Source organism: Ahaetulla prasina, chromosome 2 (genome assembly GCF_028640845.1).
Source record: "Ahaetulla prasina isolate Xishuangbanna chromosome 2, ASM2864084v1, whole genome shotgun sequence".
Taxonomy (NCBI): Eukaryota; Metazoa; Chordata; class Lepidosauria; order Squamata; family Colubridae; genus Ahaetulla; species Ahaetulla prasina.
In genome coordinates, this window is record NC_080540.1 from 187845461 (window position 1) to 187872995 (window position 27535).

The window sequence follows — 27535 nt, forward strand, 5'->3', positions numbered from 1 at the left end:
CTCAGGGGATTTTTAATTAATTATTTTAATCAGCTTTTTAAGGGGAATTTTAAGGGGAGGGCGGGAACTGACGGGTTTGGGTTGGAGGGGAGGTAGTGTCGGATGGGGGTGGGAGGTTAGGGCGGGTGTTGGGGGTAGCCCATCGGGAGGGAAACCAGTCCCTGCGCGTGCTCGTGGCGATTATTTAGTGGGTTCGGAGGTTATGGGGGGGGAATGGTGTTCTTTTTGTGGAGGGTGGTTCCATTTGCACGGTAATGGGAGGGGCAGATATGGCAAGGGGGATCGATCGGTCTAGGGGTCACGCTCGATGTCTGCAAGCGATCGCGTGCCCGATCCTCTGATTTCTCCGTTCCCTCGGATGGTCAAGACCCTCAGAGCCTGGCCCTTCGCCTGATGTTATGCAACGCACGGTCCGTGGCCAATAAGGCCCCCCTAATACATGATCTGATTCAGGGGGGTGCCGCGGATATTATAGGCGTTACGGAGACCTGGTTGGGCACTGAAGGGGGCGTGCCCCTGGTTGAGATGTGCCCACCGGGTTTCCGTGCATTCCATCAGCCGAGGGCCCAGGGTAGGGGTGGGGGGGTGGCGGGTGCTATTAAAGAGAGTCTAGGGCCGGGGGAGACCACTGTACCTCAGATCGCGGTGTGAATCCTCTTGTGAGATGGGGTCATAGGTGTCAGATGGGCTTGCTGGTCACGTACCTGGCTCCTTGCTGCGTGACAGCTGCCCTGCCCGAGCTCCTGGAGGTGCTTGCCGGGGTGGCAGTGGAGACCCCCAGACTTTTAGTCATGGGGAACTTTAACTTGCCATCTGCCGGCTCGTCATTGACAGTGGCTCGGGAGTTCATGGCTTCCATGACGGCCTTGGACCTGACTCAAGTAGTGGATGGCCCCACTCACATCGGGGGTGGCACTCTGGATCTTATTTTTATCTCTGGTCAGTGGTTGAAGGATCTGGATTTGAGAGATGTAGTCATAGAACCTTTGTCATGGTCAGATCACTCTCTCCTTCGCCTGGACTTTCTGACCGCCACTCAACACCGCAGGGAGACGGAACCACAACGTTGGTTCCGTCCCAGGCGCCTGATGGACCCGGAGAGGTTCCGGACGGAGCTTGGGCCACTTCCTGAGGGTCTGGCTCACGGCACGGCAGAGGAACTAGCTGCAGCCTGGCAACGGGCTGCGGCTGGGGCTTTAGACCGTGTCGTGCCTCTGCGGCCTCTGACCCGGCGCAGATCCCAACCGGCTCCTTGGTTCTCCGAGGAGCTGAGGGGGATGAAACGCCGGAGAAGACACCTAGAGAGCTCCTGGAGGTCTAGCCGTTTAGAGGCTGATCGGACACTAGTTAGGTCCTATACTAGGACCTACCTGGTGGCACTGAGGGAAGCAAGGCGTTGCTACGCCTCCTCCCTCATTGCGTCGGCAGATAACCGCCCAGCCGCCCTGTTTCGGGTGACCCGTTCCCTCCTTCACCAGGGGGAGCGGGATGACCCATTGCAGGGACGTGCTGAGGAGTTTAACGGTTATCTATACGATAAAATCATTCAGCTTCGAGACGGTCTAGACCAAAATTGCGATGATTCAGATGAGGCGTCTGAGGGTGGTCTTGATGACACTTTCTGGGATGAGTTTGACCCTGTGGCTCCCGAGGACATGGACAGGTTGTTGGGTAGGCTGAATGCCACCACGTGTTTACTGGACCTGTGCCACCACGTGTTTACTGGCCACTCAGGAGGTGACACGAGGCTGGCTCCAGGCGATTACAAGTGCCTCCTTGTTGGAGGGAGTCTTTCCGGCCGCCTTGAAAGAGGCGGTGGTGAGGCCCCTCCTCAAGAAGCCCTCCCTGGACCCGGCTGTTTTAGGTAATTATCGTCCGGTCTCCAACCTTCGCTTCGCGGCGAAGGTTGTAGAGAGTATGGTGGCATATCAGTTTCCCCTGCACCTGGATGAAACTGTCTATCTAGACCCGTTCCAGTCCGGTTTCCGGCCCAGCTACAGCACGGAGACGGCTTTGGTCGCGTTGGTGGATGATCTCTGGAGGGCCAGGGATAGGGGTTGTTCCTCTGTCCTGGTCCTATTAGACCTCTCAGCGGCTTTCGATACCATCGACCATGATATCCTGCTGCGCCGGTTGGAGGGATTGGGAGTGGGAGGCACCGTTTATCGGTGGTTCTCCTCCTATCTCTCCGACCGGTCGCAGACGGTGTTGACAGGGGGGCAGAGGTCGGCCCCGAGGCGCCTCACTTGTGGGGAGCCGCAGGGTTCGATTCTCTCGCCCCTTCTGTTCAACATCTATATGAAGCCGCTGGGTGAGATCATCAGTGGCTTCGGTGTGAGGTACCAGCTGTACGCTGATGACACCCAGCTGTACTTTTCCACACCGGGCCACCCCAATGAAGCTATCGAAGTGCTGTCCCGGTGTTTGGAAGCCGTACGGGTCTGGATGGGGAGAAACAGGCTCAAGCTCAATCCTTCCAAGACAGAGTGGCTGTGGATGCCGGCATCCCAGTACAGTCAGCTGAGTCCTCGGCTGACTGTTGGGGGCGAGTCACTGGCCCCGATGGAGAGGGTGCGCAATCTGGGCGTTCTCCTGGATGAACGGCTGTCTTTTGAAGACCATTTGACGGCCGTCTCCAGGAGAGCTTTCCACCAGGTTCGCCTGGTGCGCCAGTTGCGCCCCTTTCTAGACCGGGATGCCTTATGCACGGTCACTCACGCCCTCGTGACGTCCCGCCTGGATTACTGCAACGCTCTCTACATGGGGCTCCCCTTGAGGGGCATCCGGAGGCTTCAGTTAGTCCAGAATGCGGCTGCGCGGGTGATAGAGGGAGCCCCTCGTGGCTCCCGTGTGACACCTATCCTGCGCAGACTGCACTGGCTACCTATGGCCTTCCAGGTGCGCTTCAAGGTGCTGGTGACAATCTTTAAAGCGCTCCATGGCATTGGGCCGGGCTATTTATGGGACCGCTTACTGCTACCAAATACCTCTCACCGACCTGTGCGCTCTCACAGAGAGGGACTCCTCAGGGTGCCGTCAGCTAGACAGTGCCGTCTGGCGACGCCCAGGGGAAGGGCCTTCTCTGTGGGGGCTCCCACCCTCTGGAACGAACTCCCTCCAGGACTTCGTCAACTTCCGGACCTCCGAACCTTTCGTCGCGAGCTTAAAACACACCTATTCATCTGCGCGGGACTGGATTAGATTTTAAAGTTATGGGTTTTAAGGGGTTTTTATTATTTATACTATTTTAAATTTGGGCAATAGAATAAGTTTTTTAATTGTTGTTTTTAATCTGTATTTATATGTATTTTAACTGCCTGTGAACTGCCCTGAGTCCTTAGGGAGATAGGGCGGTATATAAATTTGAAAAATAAATAAATAAAATAAATTAATTAAGGAATGCATGAAAATGGCTATAAATTATTTGGTAATTTATAGAGTTGGAAATATGGGGAATAATTGGGATAAGGGCCTCTGTGGCTCAGACTGGTAAGACAGTCTGTTATTAACAGCAGCTGCTTGCAATTATTGCAGGTTCAAGCCCCACCAGGCCCAAGGTTGACTCAGCCTTCCATCGTTTATAAGGTAAGTAAAACGAGGACCCAGATTGTTGGGGGCAATAAGTTGACTTTGCATATAATATATAAATGGATGAAGACTATTGCTTGACATAGTGTAAGCCACCCTGAGTCTTCGGAGAAGGGCGGGATATAAATGCAAAAAAAAAATTAAATGTAAATGGTATTGTTTGAATTTATATTCTAAATGTTGGAGTGATTGTAGTAATGCTAGTTGATTATATGTGGATTTGTTAAAATTTAAATTAATTTGGATAAAAAATAAGGTGATGATAATAGATTAAGAAATGGAGTATTAAGGATTGGATAAAAATGATATTATTTATTATTATGTATAATGGATCTATAAATCTGGTTGACTATACAAGATATTACTTCGGAGAATAATAGGGAGTAAATTGATTTTAATTTTAATATCAGCAATTGGATTTTTGCTACTGAAATATTGGAAGATGGAATATCGTATACTATTGAAGATTGGATACAAAAATGAATGAACTTAAAATAGAAACCAGAAACTTTAGAGTACTTAAAAGACTGTCTAGGAAAGAATATTGGAATGGAGAAGAAGGATTGAAAAGCTTAAGAATGGATAGAATGTAATTGTAATAGTTTGTTTTCTTTTCTTTTTCTTTCTTTCTTTTTTTTGAATAGATAAGGGGAGTTAAGGTACTAGGGGAGGGATGAAAGTTTATGGATTGTTTGCTTATTCTAGTTTATGATTGTTAGGTGATATATCCTGTATTTTGCTCTGGGAAGTCCGGGGGTGGGGGGTGAGGGATTGGGTGAAGGGGGGTGGAGGGAGGGGATAGGGTGAGGGTTGGAGGGAGGAGGGGGGAAGTATGGGTAAAAATGTTTGTAAACTTTTTGAATTAAAAAAAAAATCAAAAGGCTCACCAGTTTTTTCTAAACCGCCAAAAAGTAACAAGTAGAGACAACAGAAAAAACAAAGAGATAGCCTTCCAGATGTTGTTTGCCTTCTTCTTCTCTTATCTCCTCCTATGACTCTTCTTCCTCCCCACCCCCAACTCTCTTTCAAGGTCTTTTCCAGCCCTATATCAATATAGTATTTTCTTTGGCCAGTAGATGGCAACACAGCTCAAAATTTCAATACCAAAATGGGGCTGCCAGCTGATTGTCAAAGTTCAATACAAAGGGGAAAAAACTGTTTTTCTTTATATAATTTCTCCCAACATTCAGACAATATTTCCAGCAGATTTAAGTCACTGTTCACAACATAACAAATTCCAGTTCAGTCTTTAAAAACTTCATATTCTTCCATTAACATTTCATTTTTCTTTTGGGTCTACAGTTTATCTCCATGTGTTAATTCGCAGCTTTTTTCACACTTCGGAGTTTTTCAAAAATTCTTTTTTTTAAAGTGGGTCTCTAATAAAAAAAAAATGAAAATTGTCTCACCCAGTTCCAATCCACTGTACACAAACCGCTCCAGCTCATTTCTTTCTTCAGTCGGCCAAGCTTTGGTTGATCATATTGGCCATTTCTCTTTGTTGGTTTGGGGGGTACCTCAGATCAAGCAGAAGAGCCTCCACAATCAGCAAGGGATCCCTCCTTTCTTCGACACCACTCCAGGGTGACTTTGGCCCCTTAGGGCCCCCCAACGAAGAAGTATCAGCCAGGATTTCACACTGCCCCGCTATCCCAACTGTGTCATCGAGACACCAAACCAGAAGTCCTCAGCCCTGTGTGTGTGTATGTGTGTTATATATATATATACTACACAATGTACTACACAACTGAAGTTTTTCGGGTTTTTCTTCTGAAAATTTAAAATCAGGCAAGAACTGCAGGTCTGAATTCTTCCTTATGATCTTCCTCTGAAAGTCTTCACAGAGAAGCTCCCCATGTACTGGAGTTTGTCACAGTTACTGCTGTAATGTGACTTCATACAGTGAACCACCAACATGTAAGATACAGAAATGCCATTATCTCAGGAAACAATTTTCTATTTTGTTCTTCTTATTCTTTCATCCTACTTAGTTTAGAATTTCCCTTTTCTTTCTTCTTTTCAGGAATTGGGAACTATGTTGTCTGTATTAATATTTTATTTCTCCCTTATTTATTTTTGTTGTTTTCCATTCTTTGAGTTCTTTTTGTAGACTTTAGTTCAGCATTCAATACCATCATTCCAGACACTCTTCTAACTAAGCTAAACCAGCTACAGGTTCCTAAACAGACTTGTAAGTGGATCACAAGCTTCCTAAAAAACAGAAAGCAGCAGGTGAAGCTAAGCAGGATCACATCAGATACCTGTACAATTAGCACAGGGCCCTCCCCCCAAGGCTGTGTGTTCTCCCCACTTCTCTTCGCTCTATATACCAATGACTGCATCTCCAACGATCCATCTGTTAAACTATTGAAGTTCGCAGATGACACAACAGTGATCGGTCTCATTCGAGACAATGATGAATCCGCATATAGATGGGAGGTCGAACTACTAGCCTCGTGGTACGACCAAAACAATCTGGAACTGAACACACTCAAAACCGTAGAAATGGTGGTAGACTTTAGGAGAAACCCTTCCATACTTCCATCTCTCACAATACTAGACAACACAATATCAACAGTAGAAACCTTCAAATTTCTAGGTTCTACCATACTGCAAGATCTAAAATGGACAACTAACATCAAAAACATCATCAAAAAAGGACAACAGAGAATGTTCTTTCTGCGCCAACTCAGAAAGCTCAAACTGGTCAAGGAGCTGCTGATCCAGTTCTACAGAGGAATTGTTCAGTCTGTCATCTGCACCTCTATAAACATCTGGTTTGGTTCTGCAACCCAACAAGACAGACACAGACTTCAGAAGATAATTAGAACTGCAGAAAAAAACAATTGCTACCAACCTGCTTTCCACTGAGGACCGTGAAAATATTTACAGATGAGGGCCGTGAAAATATTTACAGATCCCTCACACCCTGGACATAAACTGTTTCAACTCCTACCCTCAAAATGACGCTATAGAGCACTGCACACCAAAACAACTAAACACAAGAACAGTTTTTCCCCGAAGGCCATCACTCTGCTAAACAAATAATTCCCTCAACACTGTCAAACTACTTACTAAATCTGCACTATTAATCTTTTCATCGTTCCCATCACCCATCTCCTTCCACTTATGACTGTATGACTGTAACTTTGTTGCTGGTATCCTTATGATTTATATTTATATTGATTGTTTCCTGATTGCTTATTGTACCTATGACTATCATTAAGTGCTGTATCCTTAAGTGTTAAATTTGTACCCTATGACTATCATTAAGTGTTGTAAATGTTGTTGTACCTTGATGAAGGTATTTTCTCTTTATGTACACTGAGAGCATATGCACCAAGACAAATTCCTTGTGTGTCCAATCACATTTGGCCAATAAAATTCTATTCTATTCTATTTTATCATAGATATCCTGTTAACCTTTCCTGTTAGATATCCTGTTAATCAATTGTTATATGCTCACCAAGTAATAAAAATCTATGTGGTCAGCCTCAGGGTCCAGCTCTTTCTGGTCAAGGATATAATCTACCAATACTTCCTGATCCTTTCCACAGGGCAGCTCCTCTTCCACATGCTGAATCTCAAGGAAACTATTACTCTCTGAGTAGAAGGGCTTCAGCCACTTATAGTCTTCGAAGTTCGACATCCGAGCAATCTGTTCTTCAGTTTTATTCCCAATTGTGTCTGTTGCCTATAAGGAAAAGGCATCAACAATGGGAATTATCAGTGTTCAAGCATATTTTAGAGTGATATTTAGAATGGTTTGACAGGAAAAAACTGGGTGGTTAATATGTCAAAATAGGTCAGTGCTATAAAGTTAAACCAGTTCTCAAACTGATTTAAGGTATTTCTATTGCAGAGAGTCATTGGTTAGCAAGCACAATTGGGACTCTCAATTTAGTCACCAAAAGACATGGTCACTAATTGACTGTGACACAAGATTTTACTTTAGCTTTCCTTTTCCCCCACTTGCTTGCCCTTTGGAATGGGATAATTAGCAAGGGAATTAATATTTGTATTTACGTTCATTGGAAAAAAAAAGATTATAAGCAGCATACAATGGAAAATATACTTACCATGTTTTCCTGAAAATAAGACCCTGTCTTATATTTTTTTGAACCCTGAAATAAGCACTTGGCCTTATTGCCATGCGCTCAAAAGCCCAATTGGGTTTATTATCAGGGGATGTCTTATTTTGGGGGAAACAGGGTAGAAAGAAATGAACTAGCCCCAGCACTCCCCATTCCTTGTTTAGAAGGCAAACAAAAGCCAAAGATGTGAAACTGATTAGTCTTGTCAATTATAGGCAGCAACCACCAGCTGGCTAATTAAAGTCAGAGAGCTGAGCTTCTTAACTTGGTGTCAGCAAAACACTGCAAAGGAAGGAACTCGGGTTTTCTGGGGGGCATGGAGGAAAAAAACATGTCAGGCACAAGACACTGTACATTAATTTGACTACATGACAGAAAGAGAGATGCTATGAAGGTCATAAATGTGGGCACAGTTGCAGTTTTACTTTTTCATTATCACTGTAAAGTCTTTGAAAAGTCTGCCTGAGGCAGTCACTAAGGATTGTTTACATGTACTGAGAAGCCCAACTGTGACAATATTTCGATACATAAAAGAGTGTATACATTGGCTAAGATGTCCCTTTTGTTTCTAAAAAAGTGAAAGAAGAAAGTCTAATGTTGTCAAAATGAAACTCATTTCCTCACAAGGATTAGACACATATGTATTGCCCAACCTGAATAATTCACACTTCATTTTGTTGTAGCTACTGCACATATTTTTATTACAGTCTAACTACTGCAAGTTTAGAATTTAAATCTTTTCATCCATTTTTGTTGTATTTGATATTGGGAATATGAACATTTTACTGTCAGTGGAGTAACTAAACTACATTGTTAATATGGAACTGGACACTGTGATGCTTGGCAAAATCCCTATTAATTTGTGTCAACTCACCTTTATAGAAACCATGGTGTTGTTCCAGGCAGTTGTATTCAGAGAGAAATAGACAATACCATTCTCATCTGTGATATATGTAATTTGGGCCAGCACATCATCAACATCAACAATGAGATAGACAGTGTAGTTTTGGACTGGTGAATCATCGACTGAAACTTTAATCTGTAGGAATAAATATGCATGTGAACTATACAATAAATATGCAAATGAGAATTCATTTCTACCCATTCTTAAGAAGGACTGAACCAGGGCAATGCATTCCTTCATTTACAGGGTTTGAAAAGGTCTTTAGGCCATCAAGTCCCACCCTGCTCAGTGCAGGAATCTGCCTTAAAGCATCCCTGGCACAGTTATCTGGTTTCTGATAAAACACATCTGATGGAAATTGCTTTCATACTAAATTATTGTTACTATTTTTAACATTCAGTCAGAACCTGGCTTATTACAGCTTGGATCCATTATTCTTGACTTGGAACAAAGAACAGGTCTTAAAATGTTACTATCAGTTACCTGAAAAGTGTTTTCGATCTTTCCTCAGTCTTCTCAAGTCTAAACATGCTCAGCTCCCTCATGGGACATAGTTTATAGCTCTCTTGTTATTTGAATCTCTTCCCCTTTAACTGTTTGAAAAGTACAGTGGCCAGAAATAGACAGACCGAAGAATAAAATGGAACTATTATTCTTTCTATTATATGAAACTACAATTTCACTGATGTTGTTTAAAATGCACTTATTCTTTTTGCAATCATATAACTCTGTTGGCTTATATTCAGTTTGTGATCAATTATTTGCAAGAGTATAACTACTTTAGCATCAGGACAATCAATTCCAAGAGTGTAGGGGCCTTGGTGCTCTCTGAGCTTGGTTGTTTTCTTGCAGACATTTCATTAGCCAAACTAGGTAACAATATCAGTGCTAGTAACATCACTGATCGTTAGCACGGATAGCTACTACTGATGATATTACCTAGTTTTGCTAATAAAACGTCTACAAGAAAACGAGCAAGCTCAGAGAGCACCAAGGATCTCTCATTTCAACCCTGAACTACAAATATTCTCCTTTATAAGTTCCAAAAGTTTTTTTCATTAATATCAAGCCACTTTTTCCAATCCTTTGCACATATATTTGATTTCCGTTTTCTCAGTGAAGAACTTTGCCTTTATCTCTGTTAAATTTCTTTCTGTTTGTTTTCAGCCCATTGCTCTAATCTATCAATTTGAGAGGTGTTCTCATTATTAGTTCAGTGGTGGGCTGTCGCATGGTCACAAGGGTTCGAATGAATCCTTAGCTCTGATTGCTGGCTGGGCCTGTCCACCCATCCCTGTTCTATGCTATCCATTTATAACTTACTTTCTGGATCATTGGCTGGCCCAGCTGCGTTCCGGGCTGGCCCTGCTGTTCTCACCAGACCTGCCTGAGCTGATTAGGAGTCTGTTTGAAGCTCTGTTTCTCTCCCAAAAGGGCACGCATGCTCACAACCAGCAAACCCTTTGTTAAAGAAAGTGCAGCCTACCTCTGTATTAGTTATGTTACCTAAGGTGATGTCACAGGCCAATTTAGTAAATATTCCCTCCACTTCTTCATTTAAGTCATTATCTAAAATTTCGAACAGTAAAACCCCAGGATGAAGCCTTATGACACTTCATCCAATAACAGTTTGATGAGAATCATGGGTTAGAATTATTTGTGTGCAGTATTCAAGCAAGCTAAGTATCCAGTTAATTGGCTGCTTCACAACAGGCTGGGGGCAATTCCACCCCATTTCAGCATGAGGAAGGGAGACTTTTTTTGATGCTGGGAGATGTTGTACTAGAAAGACTTAATTCACCTCCTTCTCCTTTTCTTCTTTTCACATCCATTAATGGCAAGAAAGAAACAGCAAAAAACCAGCAAAGAACAGCTCCTTTCCTGCCCCTTTCTTCAGCTCCATAGAGCAATCACTTCATGAAATTAGAGAACCAGTAGCAGAAGGACTAAATGGCATCAACAAAGGTTCTCCATTCCTGCCTGCAAGCTCATATTGACTGATGCAGACAGAAGCCCTGTCTGCCTTGTTGCCAATGCAGAGTTGAGATTGGAGATAAGATAGCACTTTTACAGCCAGCAGTTTTCACACAGAATAGGAACACTTCAGTGGTGCTGTTCAGAGGTTTTCTTAGTTTTACAGACAAGGATTTCATTTATTCATCCACTAACTTGTAGTATTTAGCATTTACTCTCTTTATTTATTGAAAAAGTTTTTACAAAAAAAAAAGCTTTTCCCCCCCTTTCCCCCTCCCCTTACCCCCTCCTTCAAAAACCCTCCCCCCCCCACTTCCCGGAACAAACACAAGGTATAGTTAAAAGTAAAACAAACATATGTTAAAAATTTTCCCTCCTAACTCAGTTATACTCCTACATTTCTCATCAAATCCTAACCTCCCCCAATGCAATCAGAAATAATACATCCTAATCATTCAAAGACAGTCTGATATCTCTTCATCTGATATCTGTTTTGAATATAGTCAATCCATTTTTCCCATTCATTTAAGTATCTTTCTTGCATATTGTCTTTCAAAAAGGCTGAGATTTTTGCCATCTCAGCCAAATTGGCAACTTTCAATATCCATTCTTCTATTGTAGGTAATTCTTTTTTCTTCCAATACTGTCCTATCAGTAATCTTGCCGCTGTTATTAGATTTAAAATCAATTTAGTCTCAATTACTGTACAGTCCGTAATATTTCCCAGTAAAAAAAATTGTGGTAGGAACTTTATCTTCTTTTTCAAAACATTTTGTATAATCCACCAAATTCTTATCCAAGTCCATATATTCTTGCAAGTCCACCAAATATGAAAATATGTAGCATCATCACAATTACATCTCCAACATTTTGCTTGCATATCTGGATACATACACGATAATTTCGTAGGATCTAAATGCCATCTATAAAACATTTTATAAAAATTTTCCCTTAAATTCTGTGCCTGCGTAAATTTAACATTTCTAACCCAAATTTTTTCCCAAGTTTCCAATAATATTGGCTCCTGAAAATTTTGTGCCCACTTTATCATACAGTCCTTTACCAAATCCCTTTCAGAATCTATTTCAAGTAACACATTATACAATCTCTTTATATGCTCCTGAGACTGATTTTTAATTTGCTTTACCAAATTTTCCTCATTCTGCACTATACCAATTTTCTGATCTTCCTTCCATCTAGCACGTAGTTGCCCATATTGAAAACAAGTATAATTTTTCCCTTCTTCTTTTAATACGTGCAGAGATTTTAATTGCAAATTATCTCTTTCAGTATACAAAAGATCTTTATATGTAATCATTTCCTGATTCTGTTCTATATTTATATTCTCTACTGTATGCCTGGGACTCACCCACATAGGAACCTTATAATTTAGTTTATAAGAGTATTTTTTCCAAACACACAAAAGAGCAGTTCTTAACACATGATTTTTAAAAGCCTTATCCACTTTTTTGTCATAATTTAAATATGCATGCCATCCATATAGCAAGTCATAACCTTCTATATTCAGGATTCTGTCCTCCGTTAGATTAAACCAATCACTTATTGCAGAGAGAGCAGCTGCTTCATAATATAATTTAAAATTGGGCATTTTTAAATCTCCCCTTTCCCGGGAAACTTGAATTATTTTCATTTTAACCCTCGCTTTTTTACCTTCCCATATAAATTTATTAATTCCAGTCTGCCATTCCTCCAAATTTTTATCTTTCTTAATTATTGGTATCATCTGAAAGAGGAATAAAAATCTAGGTAAAACATTCATTTTGATAGCAGCTATTCTCCCCAGCAAAGATAATTGCAATTTTTTCTTAACAATCAACTCCTTCTGAACTTTTTGCCATAACACCTCATAATTATTCTTGTACAATTTCACATTTGATGATGTAATATAAACCCCGAAATATTTAACCTTTTTTACAATTTCATTTCCTGTTATTTCCTCTAATTTTTCTTTCTGTTGTCTGGTCATATTTTTTATTACACTTTTGTTTTATACCATGAAACCTTTCCATATCGATCAATTATTTCTAACAGAGAAACACTTGAATTTATAGGATTTGTTAAAGTAATCACCAAGTCATCTGCAAAAGCTCTGAGTTTATATTCATATTGTCTAACTTTAATTCCCTCTGTCTCCTTTATTTAGCATTTACTCTTACGTTCCAAGTTGCAATGTTAATAATTCCTTATTAAACTGGAAAACTGGATTCAGTTGGGTTGTTACCTTTCCAGAGTAAGGGAAACCTTGCTTATAGAAAGGACTGAGTTCTTCAAATACCAAATTCACTTCACTGATAGCTATAGGAATGTTGTCCATATTTGTAGCCTCCAGTCCTACACAAAGAGAAGATATGAAACATGTCAGGAAAACATGATGGAAATAGATAAAACTGAGCACGAAAAAGTAATAGGACTAACTAATGAAAATGTCCATGTGTGTTAAAGTCTGAATATGGATGAAGTAGAGATATTTAATAGAGAGGCTTCTAAAGGAGAGTTTTATTGTACAATTATCTTACCTTACTCATAACCTTTCATTAAGGGAAAGCTGAAATTCTGATCTTCCTATTAATACTACCATTTCTCTATTTTCTTTTTCATTTCCACCAACATATGTCACAGTTAAGTAAGAAAAAACAGCTGCAGAGGTTCCTTCAAATAGTAAGCACTAGAAGCATTTCTTTCTGGAAGCAAAACTATACAGATAAAATTCGAAAAATTAGAATAGCGTGCAAAAGTTCATTAATTTCAGTAATGCAACTTAAAAGGTGAAACTAATATATGAGAGAGACTCATTACATGCAAAGCGAGATAGTTCACACCTTGATTTGTCATAATTTTGATGATTATGGCTTACAGCTCATGAAAACCCCAAATTCACAATCTCAGAAAATTAGAATATTGTGAAAAGGTTTCATATTCTAGGCTCAAAGTGTCCCACTCTAATCAGCTAATTAAGCCATAACACCTGCAAAGAGTTCCTGAGCCTTTAAATGGTCTTCCAGGCTGGTTCAGTAGGAATCACAATCATGGGAAAGACTGCTGACCTTACAGTTGTGCAAAAAACCATCATTGACATCCTCCATAAGGAGGGAAAGCCTCAAAAGCTAACTGCAAAAGAAGTTGGATGTTCCCAAAGTGCTGTATCAAAGCACATTAATAGAAAGTCATGTGGAAGGGAAAAGTGTGGAAGAAAAAGGTGCACAAGCAGCAGGGATGACTGCAGCCTGGAGAGGATTGTCAGGAAAAGGCCATTCAAAAGTCTTGGGGACTTTCACAAGGAGTGGGTTGAGGCTGGAGTCAGTGCATCAAGAGCCACCATTTATTTATTTATTTATTTATTTATTTATTCATATTTGTATACCGCCCTATCTCCCGAAGGACTCAGGGCGGTTCACAGGCAAATAAAACATTTATGTACAAATTAAGATAACCATTAAAAAACTTATTCTAATGCCAAATTATTAAAAATATAAATATAAATATTAAAAACCAATTAAAACCCCTATAAATTTAAAATCTAGTCCAGTCCTGCACAGATGAATAAATGTGTCTTGAGCTCGCGACGGAAGGTTCGGAGGTCCGGAAGTTGACGGAGTCCTGGGGGGAGTTCATTCCAGAGGGTGGGAGCCCCCACAGAGAAGGCCCTTCCCCTGGGCGTCGCCAGACGACACTGCCTAGCTGACGGCACCCTGAGGAGTCCCTCTCTGTGAGAGCGCACGGGTCGGTGAGAGGTATTCGGTAGCAGTAGGCGGTCCCGTAGATAACCCGGCCCTATGCCATGGAGCGCTTTGAAGGTGGTTACCAAAACCTTGAAGCGCACCCGGAAGGCCACAGGTAGCCAGTGCAGTCTGCGCAGGATTGGTGTCATACGGGAGCCACGAGGGGCTCCCTCTATAACCCGCGCAGCCGCATTCTGAACTAACTGCAGCCTCCGGATGCCCTTCAAGGGGAGCCCCATGTAGAGAGCATTGCAGTAATCCAGGCGAGACGTCACGAGGGCGTGAGTGACCGTGCATAGGGCATCCTGGTCTAGAAAGGGGCACAACTGGCGCACCAGGCGGACCTGGTAAAAAGCTCTCCTGGAAACGGCCGTCAAATGATCTTCAAAAGACAGCCGTTCATCCAGGAGGACGCCCAAGTTGCGCACCCCTTCCATCGGGGCCAATGACTCGCCCCCAACAGTCAGCCGAGGACTCAGCTGACTGTACCGGGATGCCGGCATCCACAGCCACTCTGTCTTGGAGGGATTGAGCTTGAGCCTGTTTCTCCCCATCCAGACCCGTACGGCCTCCAAACACCGGGACAGCACTTGAACGGCTTCGTTGGGGTGGCCCGGTGTGGAAAAGTACAGCTGGGTGTCATCAGCGTACAGCTGGTACCTCACACCGAAGCCACTGATGATCTCACCCAGCGGCTTCATATAGATGTTGAACAGAAGGGGCGAGAGGATCGACCCCTGCGGCACCCCACAAGTGAGGCGCCTCGGGGCCGACCTCTGCCCCCCTGTCAACACCGTCTGCGACCGATCGGAGAGATAGGAGGAGAACCACCGATAAACGGTGCCTCCCACTCCCAATCCCCCCAACCGGCGCAGCAGGATACCATGGTCGATGGTATCGAAAGCCGCTGAGAGGTCTAATAGGACCAGGGCAGAGGAGCATCCCCTATCCCTGGCCCTCCAGAGATCATCCACCAACGCGACCAAAGCCGTCTCAGTGCTGTAACCGGGCCGGAAGCCGGACTGGAACCACAAACAGATGGATCCTGGATATGGGCTTCAAATGTCATATTCCTCTTGTCAAGCTGCTCCTGAACAACAAACAATGTCAGAAGCGTCTTACCTGGGCTAAAGAAAAAAAGAACTGGTCTGTTGCTAAGTCCTCTTTTCTGATGAGAGCAACATTTGGAAACCAAGGACCCAGAGTCTGGAAGAAGAATGGAGAGGCACACACTGCAAGATGCTTGAAGTCCAGTGTGAAGTTTCCACAGTTTGTTGATTTGGGGAGCCATATCATCTGCTGGTGTTGGTCCACTGTGCTTCATTAAGTCCAGGGTCAACGCAGACATCTACCAGGAGATTTTGGAGCACTTCATGCTTCCTTCCGCAGTCGAGCTTTATGGGGATGCTGACTTCATTTTCCAGCAGGACTTGGCACCTGCCCACACTGCCAAAAGTACCAAAACCTGATTCAATGCCCATGGGATTACTGTGCTTGATTGGCCAGCAAACTCGCCTGACCTGAACCCCATAGAGAATCTATGGGGCATTGCCAAGAGAAAGATGAAAGACATGAGACCGAACAGTGCAGAAGAGATGAAGGCCGCTATTGAAGCATCCTGGTCTTCCATAACGCCACAGCAGTACCACAGGCTGATAGCATCCATGCCACGCTGCACTGAGGCAGTAATCGATGCAAAAGGGGCCCAAACAAGTACTGAGTACATGTGCATGCTTATACTTTTCAGAGGTGCAATATTGTTCTATGTACAATCCTTGTTTTATTGATTTCATGTAATATTCTAATTTTCTGAGATTGTGAATTTGGGGTTTTCATGAGCTGTTTATGAGATGATTATGTAAGCCATAATCATCAAAATTATGACAAATCAAGGCTTGAACTATCTCGCTTTGCATGTAATGAGTCTATCTCATATATTAGTTTCACCTTTTAAGCTGCATTACTGAAATAAATGAACTTTTGCACGATATTCTAATTTTTCGAGTTTCACCTGTATTTGCATGCCATTTTCACACTCACCTGTCCCCCCTCCAATTATTTTATTAAACTACTATTCACTGCCACAGCATTTTCAATATTAATATTTTAAAGTTGGCTTTGGATTTTAGAAAGTTCAATCACAAGCCAAACAGCAACAACCCAGGGGTGAAATGCTACCACTTCGCTCTGGTTTGGGCGAATCGGTAGTGATAAAAACTACCGGTTTGGGAAAACTGGTAGTAAAAAAATGCTTAAAAGTAAAAAGTAAAAAGAAATGTAAAAATGAGCTGTAAAGTAAAAATGAGCTGTGCCATGCAATCATTGGAACCTTTTTTTTTTTACTTTTTAAAGCATTTTTTTACTACCGATTCAGGCAATAGGTAGTAAAAAATACTTTAAAAAGTAAAAAACAAAGTTGGTCATGCCCACCCAGTCACATGACCCCCTCCCACCAAGCCACACCCACCAAGCCACACCCACCAAACCATGCCCACAGAACTGGTAGCAAAAAAATTTTTATTTCACCACTGCAATATCCTTTGGAGGAGTGTTCTCCAACAGGCTTTGGCATGAGAAAATGGTGTTGAGTTCCAATTGCACACATCCAGTTTTCTCCAGTTAAAGAATGGCAGATACATGGATCTGATACCTATGGCCATCACCACCTGAGGGAGAGAGTGGGGCCTGTCAACTCTGGGTGAATCAAGGCCGCATGATCCCCTGAAGACAACCCATGATTGGGACCAGGGGATCCCCCCCGAGGAACTCCAGTGGGCCGAGCCATGACTGCCTGAGGCTGCAGCAGAGCCCGCCGGGGTGCTGTGAAGACCACTCTCCTGACCGCCCCCAGCCCCAGCCAGCAGGGCTGGTGCAGCCTTTTGGGAATTACGACCTGGATTGCAGCTGGCCCTACGCACCATGGGTCTTTGCCCTTTATGCGCCGCAGCCAAGGCTGACCCAGCCTCCCCACTGGCCTACTGCCTCGGCACAGAATGAGAACTTGTGTCAGAAGCACCAGCTCAGTCAGCAATTTCCTCCACGGCCGGGAGAAACTTCCTGTCAGCTTGCCTCCGATCAATGTTTAAGAAAATAAAGACACAACTCCATCATTTTGAAGAAATTGGTAATTTTTACTAAACACGTCAGATTGCAAACAAAGCTAAGCCAGAATTGAAAGGATTCTAAAACAGAGATGGAAAGGATTCTAAAACAGAGATGTCATATCCTCTCCTGAACCCTCCTCCCACTAGGGTTCAAACAGTCATAATCCAATGTCATCTTCCTCCTAGGCCACGTGTAGTTTCACTTCTGATATTCTCCCTCTGTCAATCTTCTGGATGGAATGCGAAGCAGGCAACTCCCGTTACATTCACGCGCCAAATCAGTTCAAACGTCTGTTTGAAAGACTATCTCCCCACACACACATGCAATGTCAGCCGAATGCTGGCAACAGTACAAACCTCCCCCCCGCCTCCATAAATCATGTAAGACATTCAGTAAGAAGAAAACCTTTAACGAAGTAATAAAACAGTAAAACAGTCTAGTAGGTGAAATACACTTAAAATAAAGCAGAGGCTGACACTTCTGCCATGCCTGTGGTAGCTCCCGGCAGTGGCCACCAAAGCCCCGACCAGCCAAACTTGGCCGAGTCAGGCCCTGGAAAAGGAAGAACCATGCCGCCTAGACTGGCCCCAGAGGAACCCCACCTAGTGAGGGAGGGGGCTCATCCCTCTCAGTGACATCTCCTCCCAACCAGTCTGCTGCCCCACCATGGATCAAGAGCCAACCTCCGCAGTGCCAGCTCAGCAAGTGGCCCCCTCCCTGACCGAGTGAAGCCCTTGCTGGATCCATGAGACCCTCGAAGGTGGTGGGATGGGTCTCTATCTTAGACAGGCCCGTTTCCCACACCAATCCCTCCAGCTCACTGGTCAGCAGCTGAGGCGTAAGTTGAGGGCCAACCAAAGAGGCACCTGCTCGGCCGACAGCCCATCCCTGGAACCTCTGTGGAGCGGCTGAGTGGAACTCCCCATGGCCAACTGAGAGGCCTGCGGGGCTGCGATCGGGGCCCAACTGGGAAAATCGCCACGGGGACCGATGGCTACTGCCATTTGTGGAAGGGAGTGGTGCCTGCCAGCCCTGGGTGAGACAAAGCTGTGCAACCCCGAGGCCAGCCCACGACCAGGACCTGGGGATCCTCCCAGGAAACCCCAGCAAGATGAGCAACAACCATCCAACCACCAGTGGGCCCAGGGCAGCCCGGTGGGAATTATGATTTCGGCTGCAGATGGCTCGGCCCACCATGGGCCTTCATTCCCCAGCCGCCACCTGGCCCGATACAGCCTGAAAGAGGCTGCAACACTGCCAGTGGTTGGTTCGACTTACCACGGGCCTTCATACTTCTGCTGCCGCAGCACTGGTCTTGATGCAGCCTGGAGGGAGGTAAGACACGGGCTGTGGCTGGCTCAGCTTGTCATGGGCCTTTGTTCCCTAGCCACTGCAGCCACTGGAGCTGACCCAGCCTCCCAGCTTGCAGGACACTGCCCCCATGACCCATGAGGGCCCGCGGCCAAGACGTCAACTCAGCCGGCATTTTCCCCTAAGGCCAGGGGAAGCTCCAGCCTTGCCTGCGAAGCAAGTCAGCAGGGACAGCAAGAGCTCTCACCTGCTAAGCTTGAATGAGGCGGAGGTTGAGAAGCTGAAGACCATGGGTGGGACCCCTCCCCCCTCAGCTGCTGCTGCTCCTCCCCATCAGCTGGCCACATCACCGCAGGTCAAGCAGCAGCATCCAGAACGGCAACTCGGCAGGAGGGCATCCCCACACCGGGTGAAGCAAGGAGAGGCCTGGATCAGTCTGACGAGGCCAACAACTCCTCGTTGGAGGTGCTGAAAGGAAAGCCCCCCTTGCAAACCCAAAAGCAGGGTGGGCAGAGAGAGACCCCCTCACAACTAGCTGAGGGGTCCACAGAGCCTGAGCACCCTACAGATGGCTCCAAGCTAGAGGCTCCTGACCCCATGACACAGAGGAGGGATCTAAAGAGGAGAGGGGAAAGGAGGAAAATCCACCTGGCAGATTGCAGAAGTCTCCTCCCCCACCATTGAAACCGAAGGGATGCCAGAGACCTATTACAGCGATGACGAGGGTGAAGATGACCTGATGGTGAGTGAACTAATCCATGCCTTCGCCAAAAAGGTGAAGATAATAGCGCCAAAGACAGGGGCCAGCGAGGAGCTAAGGACAATAATTGACACAGATTGCACCCGCTGTTTAATCAACCTGCCCGCAGTCCTAAGGTTGAGGATCAGGATGAAGATGACCCGACCCATACATTTCGAACAGGTCGATGGGTCACTGATCGGCGGGGCCCCTGCCATGCTCTTCATTGGACCCATAATGCTGGAAATGGGTTGACACAGAGAATGCCTCCAAAACTTGTACTTATAGTGGGGTGGAAAGCACGGGAGCTTTAGTACTGGCTTTCCACCAGATCATGCCAAGATAATGTATCTAAATAAATTTGTTCTTTTAGGAAACAGAATGCCTTGGAGTTCAATTTGTGATGGGTGCATTACTTGGAACCTGACACACAGTACTTTTCAATATCTTCATAAACGATTTAGATGAGGCCATAGAAGGGAAACTCATCAAATTTGCAGATGACATCAAGTTGGCAGGAGTAGCCAACATCCCAGAAGATGGGGTCAGGATCCCAATGGCTCTCAAAGAGACTTGAACACTGGGCTCTATCTAACAAAGTGAAATTCAATAGTGGGAAAAACCAAATGTACAGGCACAGAGTAGATGAAACTTGGCTCAATAGCAGTAACTGTGAAAGGGATCTTGCAGTCCTAATGGACAATCACTTAAATATGAGTCACCAGTGGGTTGCAGCTGCCAAAAAAGCTAATACAATCCTAGGCTGCATTAACAGAGGAATACAATCAAGATCACCTGAAATGTTAGTATCACTTTATAAGGCCCTGATAATAACACACTTGGAGTACTGCGTCCAGTTTTGGTCACCATGATATAAAGATGTTGAGACTCTGGAAAGAGTGCAGAGAAGAGCAGCAAAGATGATTAAGGGGCTGGAGGCTAAAACATATGAAGAACAGTTGCAGGAATTGGATATAGCTAGTTTAAAGAAAAAAAGGACTAAGGGTGACATGATAGCAGTGTTCCAATATTTGAGGGGCTACCGCAAAAAAAGAGGGGGTAATCTATTTTCCAAAGCATCAAAAGGCAAGACAAGAAGTAGTGGATGGAAACTAATCAAGGAAAGAACTGAGAACACAGAACTAGAACTAAGGAGAAATTTCCCAACAGTGAGAAAAATTAACTAGTGCAACATTTGCCTTCAGAAGTTGTGGATGTCTATCACTGGAAACTTTTAAGAAGAGACTGGACAGCCAGTTTGAAATGATAAAGGATCTCCTGCTTGAGCAGGAGGTTGGACTAGAAGACCTCCAAGGTCCCTTCCAACTCTGTTATTCTGACGTCTGTTAAAGGGGAAAATTCAGACCCTTGGAAGACGGTGGTTACAGTGGTTATGTTGTGACCCAGGCCCAAGTAGGTAGTAGGAAACTCAATAGTATAAAAACAAACAAACTTTATTAGAACAGCTGAGAATTAACTCATTCCCAGTGTAGTCCAACTAAATTAAAGCAAATTCCTCTCAACACAATTCCTCAGTCCTATCACGAACCTTGGTCCAATTAGGCAAACTGCCAAAGGCCTTTCTTGGCAAAAGTTCAGAAGACACCGATACGAAACAAATGCAACAAGACAAAGCTATCAACGTTGTTTTCCAGCAAAGAGCCCAAATGCTGTTGCTGGTCTTTTAAGCCTTATGGGAGGGGCCAATCATCTCTTGGCCCTACTCCCAAGTCGTCCTCTTTGCTTTAGCTGCTCTTGCCTTCTGGCAGCTCTTCTCATGTGTGCATTAGGAACAGGCTCCTCCTGTTTCTTTGCTTCACTACTGTCAGCCTCTGGACGCTCTGCAGTCCACACATCACTCCCCGATGGCTCTGGCCCCATCTCTGCTTCTGACGCAGAGCCCTCATCCGGGCCTTCCCCAGCCTCCAGAACTGGCCCATGTTCTTCTTCAGCCTCATCACTGTCTAACTCTGTTGCCAGCTTGGCAGGCTGCTGGCGGACCACAACAGGTTATCACATTTGCAAGTCACCCACAGTTGTTTTAAATGGTCAGCACACAAATCTTTAAAATAAATGAATAGTGGTATTTCACCTTCTGTTATATCCCACAAGGGATTTTCATGGACAAATATAGATTTGTCAAATGTTTACAAATATAAACAAAGCAAAAGTGAATCTTAGAACAACAATAAACATTGCATTTCCTTGTACCTGTTCCTTCCTCTTTCATTATTGCAGATAATACTATCAGGTTCCTGTAGCCTTTTTCAAACAGATTAATATCAATCCCGTTAATAGTAAAAGTGGCACAGCCATTTTTGTCTGTCTAGTTATAAAAACAAAAGAGAAATAATGATTAGCACAGCTCAAACTCTAACACATTGAACAGGTGAATTGTGATTCTTTTGTGTCATACCAGTTACTCAGAACTGCTTAGATATTTTTTGAAATACAATGCTGTTGTTGTACCATTAGTATGCATTGAATTGCCCAGCAGCATAGTGGGAACAAAAATGTTTCAGCATCTGATCTATCTTTGATACACACAGAAGCAGGCATCCCCAACTCTGGGCCACAGCCCATTCGGAATCAGGCCATGCAAGCAGTGGGTGAACACTGAACACCACTGAAAACCACCACTGAACACCACTGAACTTGAACACCACACTTGCCAGTCACACAGAACCATTCCCTCTCCCTCCCCTCACTGGTCCACAAAGCTGGGAAGGTTGGGGACCGCTGTTTTACAGCTTTCTCTAATTGGTTTACAGAGTCAGCATATTGTCCCCAACAATCTGGGTCCTCATTTTACTGACTTCCCAAGAATGGAATGCCAAGTCAACCTTGAGCCTATAAGGATCTAACTGCTGGCAGTCAGTAGAATTAGTCTGCAATACTGCATTCTAACCACTGCACTACCACATCTGTTTAGAGATACAGGTAGTCTTCGACTTATGACTTACAGTTGAGCCCAAAATTTCTATTGCTAAGGGAAATAGTTGGCAACTAAATTTTGCCCCATTTTATGACCTTTCCTACATTCCGTTAAATTGTTAAGTTAGTAACATGGTTGTTAAGTGAAGCTGGCTTCCTCACTGACTTTGCTTGTCAGAAGGCTGCAAAAGGTAATCACATGACCTGTGGCACTGCAACCATTTTAAATATGAGTCTGTTGCCAAAAGTCTGAATTTTGATCAGATGACCATGGGGATCCTGCAACAGTTGTAAGTGTGAAAAACAGTCATATGTCCCTTTTTTCAGTGCAATATTAACTTATCTAAGTTAATATTGGACTGAAAAAAGGGACATATGACTAAATAAACTCTTGTAAATAGAGGACTACCTGTATTTGCCCTTGAAGAAAAATTAATATAAAGTTTTTCAGTGAAATGCACATGATCTAATACAATGATACAAAACAATGTGAAAATACATATTAATGACATTTCAATTCATACACTTTCTAACTACACAAGAGAGTGGAGAATAGGTGCAGAGTTGCCATTTTATGCAACATATATAATATATTGGTTGAAGATCTTATAGTTTTGCAAAATGGTACTTTGTCTTTGGAGCTATTAGGAAAGCAATAAAAAATAAAAGTGGATATTATAGTACTTCTCTTAAATCTTTCATATGACTAAACTTGTAATCCTGTATTACATTCTGTTCAGCACCCCTCACTGCAGAGTTAGAAAGGAAAAATGCAGTTAATTTGGTCAAGATACTTCAATTCCAGATGTCTATTCTTTGAGCTCTTTATCTTAAAAAAAAGAAGTGTAGAAGGTAAAAGGACATTATCAAGGCATATAAAATTATTCATAATGAAGCAAATAAGATATCCCAAGTCAAATAAAAAAGAGTAATTTTTGTTATGTTTATAGAACATACTTAAAGTCTAGAATTTGCTACCACAACACATAATCCAGCCACCTTTCAACCATTATAAGAAGTTTAGGTTTAGGGAGAGTATGGCTGTAGGTACCAGTATAGTTAAAAGGGTGGATAGCACCAAAAAGCAAACAAATGAGTTAGGGTTAATCCTTCTAATGTTCTGACAAACATATTTATTATGTACAGATCTATCTTAAGGGCCTTACCCCTTTACATCTCTCAAAATCCTAGGAGATCCTAAGTGTCTAACTTCTAGCTAATGGACAATAATTTATAGGTTTGCAAAGTGGCCTCTAGATCAGAGTCCCTGTCAGCCTCCACTCCAATCTTCGTATACTTTTGAATGATTATATCACTAGATAGAATGTGAAATGTTTATTTCTGTATTATAAAACTATTAAGGAAATGTGATGTATCATACCACCATACAGGGTAAGGGAAAGGAGCCTATTAAGAGTGTCGGCTGACATAACAGTGGGGGAGGGGTGATTAACGACTGAGTGTTATCAGCGCGGGCTTTTCTAACAGACACTGCATTCCTAAGATGACTGACAACTAGAGACCTGTGGAAGAAGATTACCACGAGGGGCCGAGAAGGAGCTGGCATTGGCCCAGACCAGCCTGACCTCCTGGAGGAGGAGGGACAATTGGGGGGATATGATATGTTAGCCATATTTTGTCTCAGATCCAACTTAGCTTAGCTGCTATCAAGACTGTAAATAGTAAAAGTACTTTTCTTTATTCCAAATGAAGTCAAGGTGAATTCTTTCCTAATTATAGTCGGAGGTAGCCTGACATTAAGTTGGATCTCCCATCATGTCTACCAACCAGGATTGCAATCGCAATACCGGGGGGGGAGAAAACCCAAATGTGATGGAAGGCCAGCTGCCGGCTGAGCTGGGGGAGGCGTCCGGAGGAATTTTTGCTGACACTTTTAACCCTGAGCTGGAAGATTGCAGAGCTCGGTGGATTGAGCAATTAAAGCTGGAAGAGGAAAGGTGGAAACCAAGTACCGAAGAGCCTCAGTCTGGAGTAACAAAAAGGGGGAAAAAAAGGACGGTGAGACTTTCGGATTGGCAGGAAGAGAGAGAGATAAGAGACAAACGCCAGTTGGAGGAAGCATTTCGTCTTTTCCGTGAGGTGAAAGTAAGACAAGCAGCTCGCCAAAGGTATGAATCCCCTATTCGGTCCTCCAGGTGGGAGGGAGAAGAGGAGGAAGATAAGACAAAGGGGCCAGCTAGAGGTGATTCCCAGGACGGTGAGATTTCTGAAGAGCCAGAGCCGGGAACCCTCTCCCCAGAGGAAGCTGAATTGGATGGGGGTCGCGCGCCACCTGCTGATCAAGCAAGGCTGCGCAGGGGAAGGAAAAAGCCAAAAATTCCCCCCATATCAGAGAAATTTGATGGAAATGCGAAGGAGTTGGGACTGTTCCTGGCGAAAGTGAATGACCACATGATAGACTGGGGGGAAGATTATTGGTCACAGGCAGCACAAGTGAGAGCTGTGACCCACAATTTGACCGGAAGAGCAGCTGCGTGGTATGTGTCGTTATATACCAACCACTCCCCCTTACTGCAAAACTACGAGCATTTTATGACTGCACTGAGGAGGAGGTTTGAGGACCCCTTGGCAGAGTAGAAGGCCAAAGGTCGAATGAAAACCATCAGGCAAGGGAGGAGACCGGTGGCTGATTATAACCAGGAGTTCAGTGATTTAGTTCCCCTGATGAGAGGGTGGTCGGAGGTGACCCTTGTGGATATTTACAAAGATGGTCTGAATGGAGACCTCTATGAACTGTGTCGAGCACGAGCCTCTCCAACTACGCTGTATGGCTGGTACACCCTGGCAGCAGAGATGGAAATCAAACTAGTGAAGGACCGTGGCAGAAGACAGCGCACTGGAGGGCCATCCCTTGTCCGGTTCCCAGGAGGCACCTATAGGGACGTCCCTAGATCGGAGGGTGGAAGACCACGTTCGTCTGCGTGCTACAGATGTGGGAAAGAAGGCCACCGAGCAGCCGACTGTAGGGTTAAGTTGATACCAAGCACGACCTCTGGTGGTGAAAAGGAACCAGTGAAACCAGCGGCTAAGGCGCGTAAGCCGGCAAAAGTGGGGGAGGGCGTTGCCAAGAAGGGCACGCCCATCAAGGAGGATGGCGAAGCGTCGACCGATACTGACGACAGCAAAACCACATCAGAGTCTGATGAAGACCTTCTGGTGAATTGGGCACGGGGCCCCTTGGACATCCCAGTCAATCTACATGTACCCTCTTCGGGTAATAAGGGGGAACTGCTAGCACTACTCGATTCTGGATGCACTAGATGTATGGTCAGTCCCGAACTAGTAGAAAAAATGGAACTAAGATTGAGAACCCTAAGTAGGCCCATAGCGTTTGCCCAGTTGGATGGCTCTGTGGCAGGGGGAGGACCCGCCCATTTCGTAACAGAACCCATAGAAATGATAATAGGAGACCACCGCGAAATTCTGAACTTCATAGTAGCCCCAGGAATGGACCAACCCCTGTTGCTAGGCCTGTCATGGTTGCGGAAATGGAACCCCCATATTAACTGGAGAACGGGAGTCCTACGTTTCCGTTCCAAAACATTAAAAGGGGAAAAGGGGGAACCCAAGAAGGGATCTACCGTGGCCATGCACCAGGATACGTTGGGGGCAATGATCGAACGGATAGACGGGGAGGAGAGGATACCCAAGGAATACTGGGACTTGCGAGAAGTCTTTAGTGAGAAAGCATCAGACGTACTTCCTCCCCATAGGCCTATTGACTGTGCCATAGACATCCTTCCGGGGGTAAAGCTTCCAAAACCAAAAGCTTATCCCATGACCCAAAAGGAATTGGGGGAGCTACGTAAATTCATAGACAAAAACCTAGAGCGGGGTTTTATCCAACCGGCTAGACCTCACGTGGCTGCGCCAGTGATGTTCCGGGAAAAGAAAGATGGCTCCTTTCGTCTTATAGTTGACTATAGGAATTTAAACGCGGTGTGCGCCGAAAACATATACCCCATGCCACTCATGAAAGATATGTTAGCACATTTAGCGAAGGGAAAGTTCTTCACCAAACTGGACCTGCGAGAAGCCTACTACAGAGTTCGTATAAAGGAGGGGGATGAATGGAAAACCGCTTTCAACTGTCCACTAGGATGTTTCCAGTTTCGAGTACTACCCTTTGGACTGCAGGGGGCGCCCGCAGTTTTCATGCAACTAATAAATGAAATACTCCATCAGCATTTGTTCAAAGAAGTTCTTGTCTACCTTGACGACATACTTATCTATACCGAAACAATGGAAGAACATATTAAACTAGTAAGAGCTGTTCTCAAAAAGTTATTATCTGCAGAACTGTATTGTAAGCTATCCAAATGTGATTTCCATCAAACTAAAATAGACTACTTAGGGTATCGCATTTCAGCTGATGGGTTAGAAATGGATCCAGAAAAAGTGAAAGCTGTCTTGGAATGGGCCCCCACGCACGCAAGCAACTGCAAAGTTTTTTAGGATTCGCACATTTCTATCGTCAATTCATCCCCTCCTTTGCTCAAATTGCTTTACCAATCACCAACCTCTTGAAAACTAAAGGAGACACGAAACCCAAACCATCATTACCTCTCGAATGGACAATGGAATGTCAGGCAGCTTTTGAAAAATTGAAACGACTCTTTGCCGCCGAACCTATTTTAAAACACCCTGACATGGATGTTCCTTTTGTAATACAAGCTGATGCCAGTGATGTAGCAGTCGGAGCCGTCTTACTCCAAAACAATGCTGATGGTAAACTACAACCCTGTGCTTTCACTTCTCGAAAATTGACTGAAACTGAAAGACGATGGGCTATTTGGGAAAAGGAAGCATTTGCAGTTCATTGGGCTCTACGAACGTGGAGACAATTCTTAGAGGGTTCAAATCATCCTTTTGAAGTTTGGACTGATCACAAAAATCTAGAAGCCCTAAAGACTCCTAGAAAACTTTCACCTAAACAAGCCCGCTGGGCTCAATATTTTAACCGCTTTAATTTCACTTTACATTACATTCCTGGGGGGAAAAACTTCTTAGCGGATGCTCTCTCACGTTTGCCCCAATACAATTGCACTCGCTCCGAGGTGGTTCGACCAATACTTCCCGTGCAACAGTTGGCAGCCCCGGCTATAACTAGAAGCCACTCAAAAGC

General features: G+C 44.2%; 1 protein-coding gene across 1 annotated transcript in view; it reads right to left on the reverse strand.

Annotated features, from left to right (window-relative positions):
* Positions 1-27535, reverse strand: part of A2ML1 (alpha-2-macroglobulin like 1) — a 166173-nt gene that overhangs the window by 103950 nt on the left and 34688 nt on the right. Inside the window, exons 9-12 of the mRNA XM_058168000.1 lie at positions 21667-21781; positions 12803-12912; positions 8557-8721; positions 7055-7282 (exon numbers count right to left, since the gene is read on the reverse strand). Coding sequence (XP_058023983.1) covers positions 7055-7282; positions 8557-8721; positions 12803-12912; positions 21667-21781 — 618 coding nt within the window. The remainder of the gene's footprint in view (positions 1-7054; positions 7283-8556; positions 8722-12802; positions 12913-21666; positions 21782-27535) is intronic.